Genomic DNA, 17839 nt, shown 5'->3' on the forward strand with positions numbered 1-17839 from the left:
TTGTAGAAACATAGATAGATGTATATTATTTATGTGATCTCGGGATCTACGCCTCAGTATTTTTATTAAGTCATAGTAATTTATAAATTATAAATTTAACTTTTTCAATATAGGTATGTTTTAGTTATGTATTAATATTTACGATACGAAATTTATTATGTAGAAATTTGAAATTCAAATTGTTAAGGAAATTGTATACCTAACTAAAAAAACTCGTAGATCTGTTGTTTGATATAAAATTAGGACGTTAGATCTTATGGTGAATACTAAATTTTGGTTTTATCATTTCATTCACCAACCTTAAATAATAAATATTTATTTTTCCATACATTGTAGTTACAAATTGCGTTCTATACAGATTACCAAATTATTCTGCCATCGAATGTATGCAAGAAATGTGTTACGATGTGAAATACGTAGACTGATATGAATATAAAATGCTAAGCGACGAGGTAAACTTGAAAATTGTCAGAGGTGAACATTTTATTAAATTTTTTAATTTTTTATCTACACATGCTCAGCCACTCATTAGGTAATTTATTATTTATTTATTTTAATCCAGTTTTAATAAATGTATTGATATTTCTTATCAATATAACTATGTTATTAACACCTAGAAACAAATAAGGACCCACAATCCACTCATCAACCTTCTCTTGAAAAACTCTTCGAATATTTTTGAAATTTCTGTTACAGCTTAAAAATTAATTTATACTTGTCAGAAAAATAGTTTTAACATGTTTTATGTGTTTTATTTATTTTATTTTACTGTATATTTTCATTTAGTAATTATTGAAATTATACTTAAAATCAAGCGAAACTTTTTTTAATTTCCTTATGATCAACATCAGATCGGTATTTGTATACTGAATAACCTCTACCTCCTAAAGTATTTTTTGTATACTTCGTTGATGGCTTCCAAAATAATGGAATTATGGGTTTAGAAATGTATGTAACTAACCACCTTAAATATTATTTCAGGTAGCGCTTATTCTGCCAAATGCCTTTGGATATATTTAATGTATGTAGGTATGTAATCATATTTTAAGTGTATATTTCATTTACAAATGGTATATATTAATATATAATTAATTTTGCTATTATGATATATTCAAATATTCAAAGATTACGTATTATACATTGCATAATATTTAATTTTTATGAGATTATTGACTCCTTATACCCTCCATTACTTATTAATTGTAATATCTGGATTATGTTATATTCAATTGAGGTGTACGAACTACCTGCAAGCTACAGAATTTTGTTTTATGATAATAGCAGTGACGCTAATTGGAATGTATTTAGAAAAAATGATTTATATATATTTTTTAAGTAAAATATAGATTATAGGCCAAGTTTTCAATACTGAATATATCCTTAATTTTATTATGTCAAATCTCTATGTTCTTAGTCAATTTTACTGTATTATTGCACCGAAAATATTTAATTTGTGTTAGTATAAGTATTTGTAAAGTTTACAAAGTTAACAATTGATTCGAAACAAAAATATATAATCTTATATATATATATATATATATATATATATAAAAATGGAGTAAAAAATGTATAACATTTCATCAATTGAGAACAGCTGGGCCGATTTGGTTCAATTTTTTTTAAATTGTTCATAATTGCCAGGGGAAGGTTTCTACGAAAAAAAATGTTTGAAAAGTGCTATTTTTCAATAAATCATAGTTTAATTTAATAATTTTTGACCCGGTAGATAACTGCGCAATTGAAAATGAATTATTAAATAAAACTATTAAAAAACTATTAATTTTATTTTTGGTATTAAATTACGGGTATTGCATAAATATTAAACAACAAGATCCCGCAACAGGTGCCAAAACAAATAAGAATGTTAGTTCGAAGAATTATTATGTAATCGATTGATGATTAGACGCGATCAGGACTAAGTTATTCTACGATGTCATGAGCTTTGTCAACAATTTATGGTAAAAATGTATGTAAAGATAGAGAGCGAACGATTTCGATACTTGCGATTCAATCAAAAAAAGCTGCGTGCGGAAGATTCTCAAAACAATTGTTAGATATTGGAGATAGGAAAGTTACTACAGATGAAATGGGATGTATAAAATTACCGACCGATTTCTGCACAATCATTTATTCGCAAGATGCTCTCATTGACCAGATATTTCCCAATGTACACAGTCAATACACAAATCATGAGTGGCAGGCAGAAAGAGCAATTTTAGTAGCAAAAAATGTATAATGTGGACGTCAACGAATTGAATTTCAAGATACTACAATTGTTACCAGGAGACTTGGTGTCATATAAATCTATTGATACAGTTTACGATGCTACTGAAGCTGTAAATTATCCAACAGAGTTTTTAAACTCATTGGATTTACCAGCATAGGCATGCGCAGACTTTATTCGCAGGTTATGCAATAAGAAATATAAGGCCCCTCACAAATAAATTTTCTAATCTTCCCTTAATGTATTTGCATTTTTTTTTAACGCATATAAGATTCAAGTCACAATCTAAGTTTTTGCATATATACTACTTAGCTTCTTTACTTCCCTTAGAATCTAAAATCACACATAGTTTTACAGTAGAATATTAAACAATGCACTGTAGAAATAAGTAGTTTGAAATTTGATTTATATTTATTAAAAAAAAATTTATTATTTATTTAAGATCAAGTATGTACTATATTGAATGCTTTTGAATAATTTTAACATATTTGTAATGTTGTTATTTTATGGAGAGTACTTAAAATCTAAAGTTCAAGTCTTCTTTTTATCGGCACACATGCTTTGAATTCATCTATTACATCTTCAATATTCATTTCTGATGCCATCTTTTGCTCGATAAATATTAACATCAGTGAATCAAGACGTTCTTGTAACATAGTGTTTCTAAATTTAGACTTTACAATAGACAATTTGGAAATGTCCCTCTCACACGAGCAGCTTGTCACAGATATTGTTGCAAATTGTGTTAAAGCTTTATTGAAGTTTGAAAATATTGTTTTCCGGTCGTTTTCTGATAACCAATTCAGCCATACTACAATTATTTTAGTTGATGACCCTCTAATAGAAGTTCTATCAGACATATTTGTAATGAGCTTAATTTCAGACTCAAATGTAGTATTCAAATTAAATTTTTCCTTCAACATTGAAATATCATTACTATCAAGCTTTAATTGATTTAAATTTCCTGTGGCGGTAATTAAATTAAAGTTTCTTAACGTAATAATAAATATGGGCCCCTCACATGAAGCCGCAGACTATGCAGCGGCATACCCTGCATACCCCGTGTGCACGCCTATGTTTACCAGGCATGCCACTGCATAATTTACAATTGAAAGCTTGATTTCCAGTTATTTTGATTCGTAATTTGACCCACCACGGTTGTACAACGGCACGCGATAAGTCGTTAAAAAATTAATGAAATATGTTATCGAAGCCATCATTTTAAATAGCAAATTCTGAGGTGAAAATATATTATTACTGAGAATCCCTATTATACCCATAGATGTGCCAATACAATTTAAATGCCTTCAATTTCCAATTAGATTGTCATTTGCAATGACTATCAATAAGTCTCAAGGCCAAACAATGTCTGTCTGTGGCTTAGATTTGAGCACATCATATTTTTCACACGGACAATTATACGTGACGTGCTCTCGAACCATCCAGTTTGTGTTGGTAAAAGATGGGATAGCAAAAAATATTGTACACTCTGTTGCATTAAGGGATACATATTGTTTTTTACTAATATTGTCATAATTAGTGATGTATATAATTTTAATGGATTAATTTGAATAAATTATTAAAAAAATAAATGTTTGATGTTTTTCATTTTTATATTTCGTCACCGTTTACAGTACTCCATACCTCTTCCTTACATCCTTATCCTTATCCACATCCTTACATGCCTATATTAAATTGGTTATTTTTTTATAGCAAAATATTCTTTAGAAATAATTGAAATAATTTATATGATAAAACAACGTTAGTTGGGTTAATTAGTTTAACTATAAATAATTACTAATGAAGATTATTATTCTTGACATGGTAGACTGTACCAGACAGAGTATTAATAATCAATGGTGATTTTGTGACTTATTTTTGAGGAGTGATATGAAGTATCAATAAATGATGTTGGATAAATTTTACCATAAAAGTAGGAGTAAAATATAAATACAATATCGAATTGAACAAATTTCATTACAAGAATAAATATATAATAATAGTCAATAACATACAAGATAATAAGTTCTGGCAATGGATTCTATTACTTTTTTTATATCCCTTCAATACAATCTTGGTAAAATAGTTGTAGATGTATTATTATAGAGGAATATTTACAAAGTAAATGAATTTAGTGTACACTTCAAAACACTACATTTTCGAGACATTAAACTCTCTCTTTCTCTCGAGAAAATAATTGTTCAATACTTACAGTTATAAAGGAAGTCAGTAAGTTATGTATTAATGTTGCTAATGTACAACGTGGAGGTTAGGATGGTCGATCATATAATGTTGCATAGAGCGTGAGACGCACGTGGTGTATATCAATATGTAAAAAAAATTGCGTTTCAAATATTGTTTGCGAGGACTAGGATGCAGTATAGTCACGGAGAAGGGAGACAGCAGAATAGATACATACTCAAATGTTAGATAGTTATATAAATAATCTAAGCGGAATAATACAGAGAGTTGATTAAATACGAGTATATTTGTTATTCAAATCCGAATAAAGTGAAAAAAAAAAAAATGTTCAAAAATTACATGGATGAACAGGAGCTCAGATCCGGTTCGTTTGTGTTGGCCCATTGTGTTATACATTGTGCAAAGGCATATTGGAAATTTTTATTTTGGCACAAATTATGTAATGTATTAACAATCTGGAATATACATAGTCATTGTTTGCAAGATACCATCGATCAGCCATCGTTTTTTTTTCTTTTGACACTCAACTTATGCGGACCCTTTGTGTGTACAGCAAAACAAAACAAGTACCTACTTATATTGAAAATAAAAAACAAATTTGCTTGTGTATAATTTATGTAGCAACATTTTTTTTTTCATTTAACCGATCGAGGACAACCTTCGAACTTGACATTTATATGGGTACGTAATTCAACGTTAGATTTTCATCTCTGTGCACGCAGTATACATTTTACGTTTTACGTTTCTTCCATATGCTCGTATATATAAGTAACGTTAATTTCATCAATTGCACATTCCCCATTTTTTTCCATTACATTTTTTTTCATTGAACGAGTAGGTAACGCGGTATTTTTTTTTTTTTTAGGAGGGGGAGGGGTCATTGAAACTAACAGCAATGGGATTGATGGAATTTTGGTTCGTTTCGTCTCGTTTGATTCAGTACGTACCTAATTTAGAGCACTATTGTACTCATTTACACCTGCAATGCGATAATAATATACTGTTGAAAGTTTTTTGGATAATCATTTGTTATTTTATTGTCGAATGCTATGAAAACCTATATATCATTTTATTTATTTTATCTAACATAGTAACTATTTCGTGATAGGTACACGCACATTATAAGTTCTGCACTAAGTCTCTTCAACAGTTTTTGAAAATGTATTGTTGATAAAATACTATATATGTGCGAAAACCAGTCTTTCTTTCACATTATTATGGCGTTGAATTTTACTTTCATGGTATCGTTTTAAAAATACACTACAATACATAAATATCATTCAATTTGAAATCTTAAAATATTTACTATTTACCCAATATAGTAAATTTAGGTAGTTTCTAGTCTTATAAAGTCTTGTTTAACAACATCATATTTATTTTACAATTTATTTCCATCAGACTGTCAAAAATTACACATAATGTGAAATAACTATTGACATTTATTTTTATTTAATTTATTTACATTATATGATAAATATTATAAGTGGTAAACAAATTCTATTAGTTTATTGAGTATCTAATGATTCGTATATGTCCTTTAATAATCATATGTTATACACAACTTAACGCTCAATTTTATTATGAAAATTATTATTATCAAAAATATTAACGACATTTAGAAATAGAAATATTTATCATTTTTATTTAGGGTTATTGTATTAATTTTGATTAAAATATAATCAAACAGTTAAAATAAATATTCACAAATAATTAAATAACATAGGTAAGTTAAAAAAATACAATTATCGAAATTAGAAATCAATAAATTCAATATAAGTAGAGCTTGAAAATATTTTTATAGTGTAGTATGTATATAGAGTATAGTATATTTGAATATCTGAAAAACGTATACGAAATTACAGGAAAATACAACAAGCTACAGGCTAATAATAGTATCCCGACTCGACGTTGGAAAAATAAAATATCCTATTATTAGGTACCTACGACTTTTCATTTCCTACAGATAAAAATGATACAGAACTTGATTTTGGTTTGATAATATTATAATTTGTTATAATCACGATTAAAAATAAGATCTTTAATATTTTATCTTTAATCGTGGTTATAATCATACACCGTAAAATGTACATCTAGCTTAAAAGTATTGTTAGTATTGTTCGAATCATCCCTGTGTCCGAACTTATTCGTATATATCAGTCACAATGAGCGAGAATGTATCATTCATCTTGAGTGAAAAAGGCAAACAACTGTTAGTTTTAAATAATTTTAAATTTTACCTTTTACTGCCCCGTGTAGGAATTAACATACGTACCTGGTTTTTACTGTATAGGAACTTATATATGTACCTTTTTCTATCGTGTAGGAACTAACGTGTGTATTTTTTGTATTTGCTACTTTCGTGTAGGAACTTATATTCGCCCTAAAAAAAAAAAAAAAAAAATCCTGAAAGTACATTTATTGACATTGCATAAATTAATATACTGTTCTTTATATAATAATTGAAGGTAGAAAATTTTTCCAACCATAATCAAATGACATAGGGGTGATGTAACTGAATTACTAATTTTTTAAAGTGATTATTTAGTGTTTTTCCAAAAAAAAAAAAAAATGTAGAAAGTTAACGAATTAAATTATTAGGAAGAAATAATTAATATTGAAACATTACATCATAGTCACGAATCGATACCTATGAAAATATTTCAATTTTCTACATGATGAGCGAGGAAAAATACTACTAATTTCCAAATGTAACATTACGTTGCCTTTTTTTTGTATGTATTAATGTGTAGAATTTTTTGTGCAAAATTTAATATACAATATACATATTATATTATATTCGCTCAGGAATTCTATCATTTTTAGCCGTCGTTGTCGTTTCATGTTAATTAGATCATTCGAATTCCACTTAAATCGAGTACTGGAACGAGCATCAACTATTTTTTAATTATAAATTTGCATTTTCGTGTATTCAAAAATATTGTGAGATACTTATATTCATTAATTTCATGTTTCGAAATACAATATTTTTCTGTAAATGTCAATAAATGAAAATTCAGCGTAGGAATCTTTCTTTTTTCTTTGAAAGTATGCAAGTTCACATTTGCATAAAAAATATTTTAAAATACTGTAATAGATATCATATGTGGAAATTTTAAATGTGGTATCATCATTTGAACTATGCAGACGAGTTATGTGTTAGAACTTTATTAGTCTTTGGGACTGGTAAGAAAAAACTACTGAAAAGCGGTCAATTCTCGGAGGGTAATAAATTACTTAAGCTTGACCTTTCAACTTATTTCAACTCCAAGTTACTCAGGCTAGGATCTAGAACTCGAATTAGGGAGGGGAGGTCATTTTTTCGAAAGTACAACAAGATAATACACAATTACAAAACAATAAAAGTAAATTATCAATTCAAATTAGAATGTTATGAATATATGAAATTGTTAATTTTTAAAATTAAATAACAAAGTTTAATCTTCTTTGTTTTATTTTTCCAAATTTAGAAATAATATTATCAACATTTATGTGTATATTCTTGTGAATATTGAAGAAAACGTTCCTTTCCCATGTTTAAACGAAGCCATAATCCTTAAAACGCCTGAGAGTAGAGAATGATCGCATGTATAGTATTTTTTAACAAGTTATAAGAACCTAAATTAGCGATTAGCGGTGCCATAGCAAGTATATGGTATAATATTATATAAACATACAGGTAACGGATTGAAAGTAACCGAATTGGTTCCCGTTTGAAAAAGGTATTTTATTAGGTATAGCCGAATTGGTTCCCGTTTGTGTACAGGTTAGGTGACAAGATAGAGTATAGAAATATAATAGATTTAATATTGATTACTAGATACTAGCAAATTACTAGCAAACAGGAAATAAATAACAAATACTTGGCAAATTGTACGACTGAGTACATTAATGAGAAGATTACGAGAATTTAATATATAAAGAAAGTTAGCTTCAAATTTGCAAATCAGTGGTTTTAAAATGTATTTATTATATTTTATTATTTGTATTTCGTACACCTAAGTGATGACTAGTTGACTTCCAAATCAAGGATTTAAAATTTTACATTTTTATCATTTTTTTTTTAACATACATTAACGCATATTAACCAAGCCTACTTTAAAGTTGACAATCTTAAGCCTGTAAAATTGAAAAGGAAAATATGCGTAGTTAAACGGAAACCAATTCGATACCAGCCAACGAATTGACAGTAATCTTATCTAAGATAAGTTACCTTTCCGTCGAAGGTAGGACATTCAAAAATTTCCGCAGATTTACTATAATATTTATATTTCTTTGCCAACAATATTATAGTCTATCAATAAGTTTATAATCACTATTAATATTCTTAGAAGTTGGATGGAAATTATGATTTTATGAACAAGTGGTGATGTAGTTTAAATGTATATAAATATATGTTGTATAATATTTTTATTGCAAGAAAAAATCTAATTGAAAAAAATTAAAAACGCATTTTATGCATATTTTGATTTTTAAATAAACACAAAGGATCTAATCTTGATGTTTTTCTGGGGGGGGTTGTGACCTCCATGACCCTCCCCCTGGATCCGCGCCTGAAGTTACTGTAGGTGTTAAAAGATCACACATATTAGCATTAATGATTTTTAATGTTTTATTATTCATTATTCTTGTTTTTGTGTTAGGCTTGGACGAATTTATGAAAAAACTAATTAACATCGAATTATTTTCAACATTTCAACAATCTTGCGTACCATAATTGTTAATAGTGCAGTGGTTAGTTGTGTTTATCTTTATGTATGTCTTTTTAACGTTTCCATGGTATAGGAAATATTAAAAAAATGGTGAGTTGATAAGTTTGAGATGAGGTCTCGTTTAGTTGGGTGGATAGTGATGGGTGGAAATAACAATCTTCTTCTCCTTCGCCTTTCACCTAAATATTTGGTTTCGGCCACCGTTGTCCAAAACCTCCACTCGTCATGACATTCTACATCCCCTATGCATACACCTTTGGCTCTCATATCATTCTCAATCGTTCCCAACCATTTCTTTTTTGGTCTTCCTTTTGATCTTTTCCTTTCAACGTTAATTTTCATAACTCTTACTGCATTGTTTCCTCTCGTCTTATGTTAACATGCCCAAACCATCTCAGTCTATTTTCTCTCATTTTGTCCACTATAGACGCTTCACCAATACTATCTCTCACATATTCGTTCCTTATTCCATCTTTTCTTGTTACTTCACTCATCCATCTAATCATTTTCATTTCCTCATGACTCATATTCTGTTATATTCTCCCATCAAGAGCCTAACACTCTGAACCTAATAGCATAGTTGGTTTCACTAAACTCCTGTAAAATATACCTTTCAGTTTCATTGGAATTCTATTATTGCATAAAATGCCCAACGCTTCTCTCAATTTCGTTAAACGCACTTAATCCTATGTTTTACAACCATGCCAAAACTCCCGTCCTTCAGTACAAATTATCCTAAATATTTAAAGTTCTTGACTTCACCTATAACATTACCACTTATTATCAATGGTCTCCTTATACCCTCAAATTCTTGATATTTTCCTCCAAAGTTATACTCTATATACTCTATTTTATTTCTACTAATTCTCAATATAAATATATATAATATATAATAATTCTTTCCTTCAAGGGTTAATCTCCACTTATCCGATCTATTATTAAAAGTACCTAACCGGGCGATCAGGTGATGACATTCCATAATGACTAAGTGGCAAATTTGAAATTAAAATACATAAATCTTCGATCAACACTAATGCTTCACTATACATCTCTGGTGTGAAATCTAAATTTGGACATTGATTTGTTCGTCTAATTCGATGCAGTATGTCTTCAGTCATATAATTCTTATATTTTTCCCACAGAGTCGATGATTGTGTTGGAAAACATGTTGTCAAAATTATTGCAAATAGTTGACGAATATTATTCGGTGTAGATGTCAATGCTGCATCAGCAAGTATCAAGTCTCAATGATTATCTGCGTCCAGTAGTTGCAACTCACAACAAGCATCTTGATATGTATTGAACACTCGATCGTTCACTGTTCGCAAATATTCGAAAGATGTTGGTCCGGGAATATTCACCAGCAATAAACGCAAAAAGAAGCATTCACGTTGTTTAGAATGTACAGTGTAAAGTCGTCCCAATGTCTTAACTTTAAATATGCCTGGGATCGATGGATGTGATTTTCCTTGCTTACGGGACTCCCACTTTTCCCCTATTTTATTCCATGTAAAATAGCGTGGAACATCGGTATATAATAATGTTTTTGTAAATTGGTCGAATACATCAGATTTTTGACATAATGTAAAGAATTCAGTTAGTGTCGTTTTCGGTGTCTCAAATGCTCTTTGGAAAATATTTTCTTCGGTAAAATATACTCGTTGACTGTTTTCAAAATGTACTGCAAGATGCTGGACAGAAGGTTCTCTTTCATGTATGGGAAAACTGAAAATACGCCAGATAGCTTCGCTGCTGCTTATATATCTACCCATTTAATATCTTGCTATTTCGTCATTTTTGTTTATATCTTGTATTTCAAATACGGCCAAATCACTACCTTTGTTAACATATTTACAAATGTACTTAATGGATTTGACGGAACTGCAAAACTCGACATTAATATGAGCCTTATACGCTTTTGACAGCAATGGCGAGTACGGAACTACCCACCGATTATCAATTTCAACTTCATTTATAGAATTCGGCTTTCGCATTGTAAATGTGTGACCACCATGCTCAGGGTCTCTGCGGCGATACAATGGATAACCATTGATATCCGTAATAGTATCATTGGTAAAGGGTTTCGGGAAACGTTTTTTTCAAAATTGAAATAAAAACTATCCTATCTTTTAAGTTGGACCAAATTACACACGGTGTAAAAAATTTCATCAAAATCGGTCCAGTAGTTTCGGAGATTATCGCGAACATACATCGTGACACGAAATTTTTATATATACAGATATATATATATATATAATAATATTTTATATTTTACTCGTATAGTAAGTAGTTATATAAATGTTATTCGTGTATACACTGTATTAAGGAAAAATGTAATATTTGTTTTCCGTAAATAAAATTAGGTCCTTTTAGACTATAATGAAACAAGTCCGATTGCCGACTGGTGTTTTCGTTGGGGGGGGGGGGGGAGACATTCCCCCAAAACCCCCTTTTGGAACGGCCCTGCCCCTGATGCACACCAACTCCTACGTTAAAATCTTTTGTTATTTCACACAAACTCTTTACACAAGTTTTTGAACCTTCACATATATCTTGAATCAAATATATATTCATATTTTTCGGACTTCATTTCTCATTAATGCTAAATTTAAAATTCTCTCGGAACTCTGTCATACGTCTTTTATAAATCTCTGTGGGTGGAAACTACAATATTTTCAGTTAACATATTAGAAACATATTTTTAAATTGGCGAGTAAATTATTTATACAAGGATGAGCATTGTCATTGAGCGAGAAGAAATGAACATTAACTTTAATAAAAATTTGGAAAATTCTTGCACGTCACTATTTCGTTTAAGCCCATAGACGTAGCCAAGGGGGCCGCAGGATATGCAACTGCATACCCTGAATGCCTACGGAAATAAAAATTTATATTCTAATTTTTTGAAAACTGCTATTTTGCTTTATAAATTCACTTTTGTACATAGCTTGTTTCTTGCATACCTTGAACACGAAGTTTGGCTACGCCTATGTTTAAGTCACATTTTGTTGTATACATCCAATTGGTCATTGTTTCTTAAACGTAGAAAGTGTTTAACATAAAAAATAAACTTATATCATTGCTTTTAGCAATAGAATATATTTTTATTTGTAGGCGAACACTTAAAAAAAAAGTAAATGTATTGCTCTGATCATATAAACTTTAAATAAAATACATATATAATATACAACTATTGGTATTGGATACTTGATATTTTTACACCGTTATTTTAATCTAGTGAATCATGAAACGAGTATAAAGAATTAAAGAATTCCATCAAAAAGAGATAATGTTTATATTTTTATGTTTATCATTGTCTACATTAAATAGAATTCCGAATAAATATGAATAAAATAAATCATAGTAATATTCTCTTAGATAATTGTTACCGCGAACAAATTTGAACAGAAATAGTTGGTAATAACAATCATTTTGATATCAAGATAAATAAAATCATTATTACATTACAAAATTTCTGTTATATTATAATGGTTGTGATATCGTTATATTATGATCTTCAACATAATAATTAGATAATTTGATTTCTATAAAACTGTACGAAATATAAATTTATTCCTGTTGAAGAAATATGTAATGACTATATTTGTATATGTTCGGGTGCGGTCCTAACAAGGGGAAGGCTATGGGGGCTAAAATTAGGTAGAACCATATCGGACGTTGGTACTTAAAATATTTTAAAAATTGGACATAAGAAAGACTTTGTACAAATCGACATGCGCAACAAACTATGGCAGTAACTTACTTTACTAGCCCCCCTTTTTTAATTTCTAGATTCGTTACTGTGTATGTTCATAATAAAACCTCGTTAATACGATATTTACATTTTTACACACATTACTGCATAATACGCTCATTGGTTTTGGCCTACAGCAAATGTGTTGAACAACTAAAATTAGGTTGCAGCATAATTTATTTTTATTGCTTGGGATACTTTATTTATAATTAATACACATTTCTCGTCGGTTTCAAAACCGTGTACGAACGAGAGGTGTAACTTCACTTCTAGATTCCGAGCATAGCAAGAAATGTATTGATTTTATATAATAATGTTTTTTTTCTACACTTTTTCCGGTTGTAAATCAACACAAAAAGTTTTGTATTGTTGTTCATTGAAGCGATATGGTTTTTTTTTTTTTTTTAGATACGTCTAAGAGTTACGTCTCGTCTCGTAGTTCCGATTTTCTCAAAGAATTTATTATAATCACGAAACAAATCACGAAATATTATTAAGTTTTATCCATAGGTATTTACAAAGCCGTATTTAAGGGAGGGAAGGTTCAGGAAGGTAATAGCCCTTCTGAATATTTAAACGGGTGAAAAAAATATACAGTGATTTTAAATAAAAAACAAATCAATTTTTCCGCATTTTCAATGGAAAATTATTTTTGAATGATAAATAAATAAAATTATATGAAAAATGATTTATGTTACGAGTATTTAGTAGCGTATAAAATGTGTATCTAGAGTATTTTATTTTACATGGTATTTTATTGAGGTATAAGTACTAATTTAATTTTGATTTGTATGGGGATGGGATATTCAGACTGAAGGGTACCACAAATCAGTCTTATAAAAGACAATTTTTATAACTTTATTTAATTGATTGAAACTCAGTTAATAATTAGTTTATTATTATATATTAATTACAAATATTGTGTAATAGTATACTGAAATGGAGAAAATTAATTGCTAGCGACTTTTTAATGAATATTTGAAGAAACTTTTTTTCAGTTTTGCACTTTAGGAAAAGTGAGTGGCAAAATAGTGTTGCCTCAGGGGGTCAACATTTGAAATACAGCCCTGAGTACTTAACATTTATAATTATTTTGATAAAATAAATCGTTCTGAATTTTTGCAGATTGATATATTAGACTAAACGTGTGGCTAATCTTAAGTTAAGAACCATTTCAAAAATCTCACATCTGTTATAGATCGTAAGATATTTTTTTTGCATAAATATTTTACACTTCAAAAACTAACAATTACCTAATTTAACTCATTTAGTATTTTGTAATTTATTTATACTAAATTACTCTGATATTACACTAGAGCGCAACGTTGACTTTACGAGGACATTTTCTATACTAAGCGTATGATTGACTTATATATTACATATAATTATTAAGTATTATATTGGGTTAATTTGATAGAAATACAATAGATAAACTGAAACAGGTGTTAGTGAGTTGAACAAAAATTAATCATTTCAATAACTTTATAAAATAATATTTTATTATTAGTTATTGAAGGAGTTAGTGTATGATTTAAAATTTGTTACATCTTGCACTACCAGCGAAAAAGATCTGTACAATAGACTTCCATACCAATTATGATACATATATTTATATATATATATATGCTCATGACAGTTTACAATGAGAAATAATGCCAGAAAAAATATTATTGATTCTTTGTCTACATGAAACTGATAGTTATATTATGATAGTGTTAATGTGCTTCAAATTTAAAAAGTCCCTGATAAAAAAATAATGATAACTAACACTTGAATACATAATTTATCAGTAGATAAATCAAATAAAATTTGATTAATTAACTTAAAAAATATATCAGTTACTAAATATCTTGCTATACAGTTTCCGCGTGATGGAAAAACTAACGATTTGTTAAATTGTGAGTGGTTCACTATTATTTAATTAAGTATATTTAAATTACACCAATATATAACCTAATAAGATTCAATTTTGGACCATGTGAATTTCTCTGGTCAGATCGAATATGAAAAACATGTATATACAACATGTAGTATGAAAATCTCTCCAATGTTTAATTATGTGTATATTTATTATTATAACAAAAAAACACTTAATATTATTCAGATATCTAGACCATACTGTGTTCTGAAATTTGAGTAGATATTTTATTATTTTGCTTTATTTGTTTTTTAAAAAGTTTAAAAAATAGTACTTTATACTATTTATATACTATAACGGTTAAAAAATTCTTCATTCAAGTTTGTAAAATGTATATATTGAATTTTAGACATAAATAGTTTAATTTTAATTTTTTTCAGACAAGAATTTAATGGCTTAGTGGAAGTTTATTTTCGCATAATATAACATTTTATGTTACAATATTTTCGCATTTTTGATACAATACTAGTTGGTCTCATTATGAAACTTTACGGTATTATATTTTATCATCATAATCATTGTTTTCACTGATTTGATTAAATTCTGATGATATTTGTGTTCAATAGCTATTTGATCAACTATTATACACAACTGTTACTCTTATGATTATCATATTGACTATGAATATTGGCTTGTGTCAGTGAAAATGTTTTTAATTAGTAATTAATCTTTTAGCTGTTAATAGTGTCTATTGTGGAATAGAAACCATTTTTAATTCCTTCTATTTACATTAGCTCAAAAGGACAGTATAACGTATATTCATAGCTGATAAAATTAAATAATTTACTTTCAATAATGGTCTACCATTACGTTCATTCAATATAATTTAACAAATTCTATTTTTTTCATCAGAGCCGTTATATACAGCTTCCTGAAAAAACAGGACTACTGATTGTAATCATATAAAATAAAACTGTTGTAACAAAAACGGAAAAGTATGTTAACACAGTTTTATTGACAAACCTGAATTCGGTACTTTCATATAACTACCTCGAATGCACCGTTTTTACTTATTTAAACCTGAAGACAAAAAAAAAAAATGTTTGATTTGCATCCTCTACTGTCAATAAAAGCAGATTGAATATTTGAATAAAAAATTATTCTTCATTGATTTATTCTTAATTTTATTATTGATTTTTATTTACTATATTTTATTCATTATTCGTTATTCGTTATTAAATATGAATCTGAAGATAGTAAATAATTAAATATTTCTGATTGAGTTTACACTTTAAAGACAATTATGTAAAAAATTGTAAAATTATCAATGTTATTCGGTAGATTAGATTTTACTTTTAAAAATTTTAAGTCATTATCGTTTTATGTTTTATATTTTTCTATATATTAAAATTTACCAGACTATGATTTGATTTAGATTGAAATTATAGAAAGGTTATTTCCGCGTGCAATATGTTTATGGTGCATTTTTAAATATTACAAATTATTTTTTTACACTTATTTTTACTAGAATTTGTGATTTTGGTTTTGTAAGACTAAGAGCATACTAAAGAGATTGTTATTTCAGTCATCATGGTCTATTTAATTTTTGTATTTCACCAATAATCTATTATCAGTCGAAATTTATTTTAGTTTTTTAATTGATAATAGCTATAAGATTTTGTGTTTTAAAAAACGTCATTCTCACTCATGGTTGCTCATACTATACTTAAAACAAAGTAGAAAGATAGATGCTGTAGACATTTTTAAAATACATTCAGTATCAATCTTTTATATTTTTTAATTTGTATTTATTGTATTAGATTTTATAGTAATATACACAGTGTCGTAGAGTAATTGTACCGGTTTAATAATAGGCAGATTTTTATGCAAAAATAAGTAATAATTATGAATTTCATTAAATATTTTTCGAATTAGATACTTAAAGTTAGTTTTTGTTAAAAAAAGAGGTCGATTGGATTAAAATTATCCGGCTAACTGAACTTACAATAGCCAATAACATATTAAAGTATAGTGTATTGACTTTTATTGAATTGGTACATCGTGTACGATTATGAAAGGATTAATTACAGTATGGCTAATTATTATAAATGGAATTTGGTTCGATTTGAGATAGAGAACCGATCTCGTATTTGTTATTTGTATGTATAGGTATCTGCGAAATTCGTCAAAATGATATTGACGTCTAAAACATATCTTATCGATTTACAATGTAAACATTTTAAAAATATGGCTTTTTATCGATATTGGATGACATTTTCCTGGTGTTGTTGCATACAAATTATACATCATTAAACAATTTAATCGTAATTTCATGAGCATGGAAATTAACGATTTGTCTGTAGAATGTTTTTATTATAATTTATTATTATTTTTTGTGCAAATTAAATATAAGTGAACTAATGGTATGTCAATAACATTAAAGTTAATAATGATTTACATAAAGCAATTATATATTACCATGCATTATTTGTAATAATATATGACGTAATATACATTATAAACAGAATGACTAATACTAAAATTTATATTTGAATATAAGTATGTATAGCGTAATAGTTCTAAAAACGATATTTTATTAAAGTTTCGTACACGTTAGTATAAACTTTACTACGTTACATTAATTTCTATGTAAATATTTTTGTTGTAATTTCAGAATGTATAAGTAAAGCTAGAAATGAATTGATTTTACAATTTTATTATTGGTAATTATTATTATTATTACTATATATTATTTTATATAATTAATAATATATTTATTTATTTTTCAATAGTTTCTTGTTGTAGCAAAACCTTACTAAAAGTCATTACGTATAGTATCTCAATAGATAACATATAAAGTGAACACGTATGGTATCTACATTATAGCCAGATACATTTTGGAGTTTCTCTGTTTATTTATTCAGTACAAAGGAAAATAAATTGATCAAATTATTCAAAAAATAGTATTCAATTGTATCCAGTAGGCGTTTATTTTAAGTATTCCGTTTTTGCAGGTTGATAATTGTACGAATAATTGATAAAATTCCTAAAAATCACACACATATGGCTTTAATTAGAACATAAATAATATT

At 27.8% G+C, this 17839-nt stretch overlaps 1 protein-coding gene across 1 annotated transcript; it reads right to left on the reverse strand.

The window, feature by feature from the left end:
* Positions 1–10379: 10379 nt before the first annotated feature.
* On the reverse strand, positions 10380–10907 carry LOC112689599. Its single transcript, XM_025563382.1, has one exon. It carries the CDS (start codon positions 10905–10907, stop codon positions 10380–10382), a length of 528 nt encoding a protein of 175 aa, XP_025419167.1.
* Positions 10908–17839: the final 6932 nt, after the last annotated feature.

Source organism: Sipha flava, unplaced genomic scaffold, assembly GCF_003268045.1.
Source record: "Sipha flava isolate LNK unplaced genomic scaffold, YSA_version1 45_pilon_pilon, whole genome shotgun sequence".
NCBI classification, from domain to species: Eukaryota; Metazoa; Arthropoda; class Insecta; order Hemiptera; family Aphididae; genus Sipha; species Sipha flava.

Excerpts from the sequence above, each read along its gene's own strand:
- LOC112689599 (XM_025563382.1), bottom strand. The coding sequence starts at position 10,907 with ATGGGTAGATATATAAGCAGCAGCGAAGCTATCTGGCGTATTTTCAGT.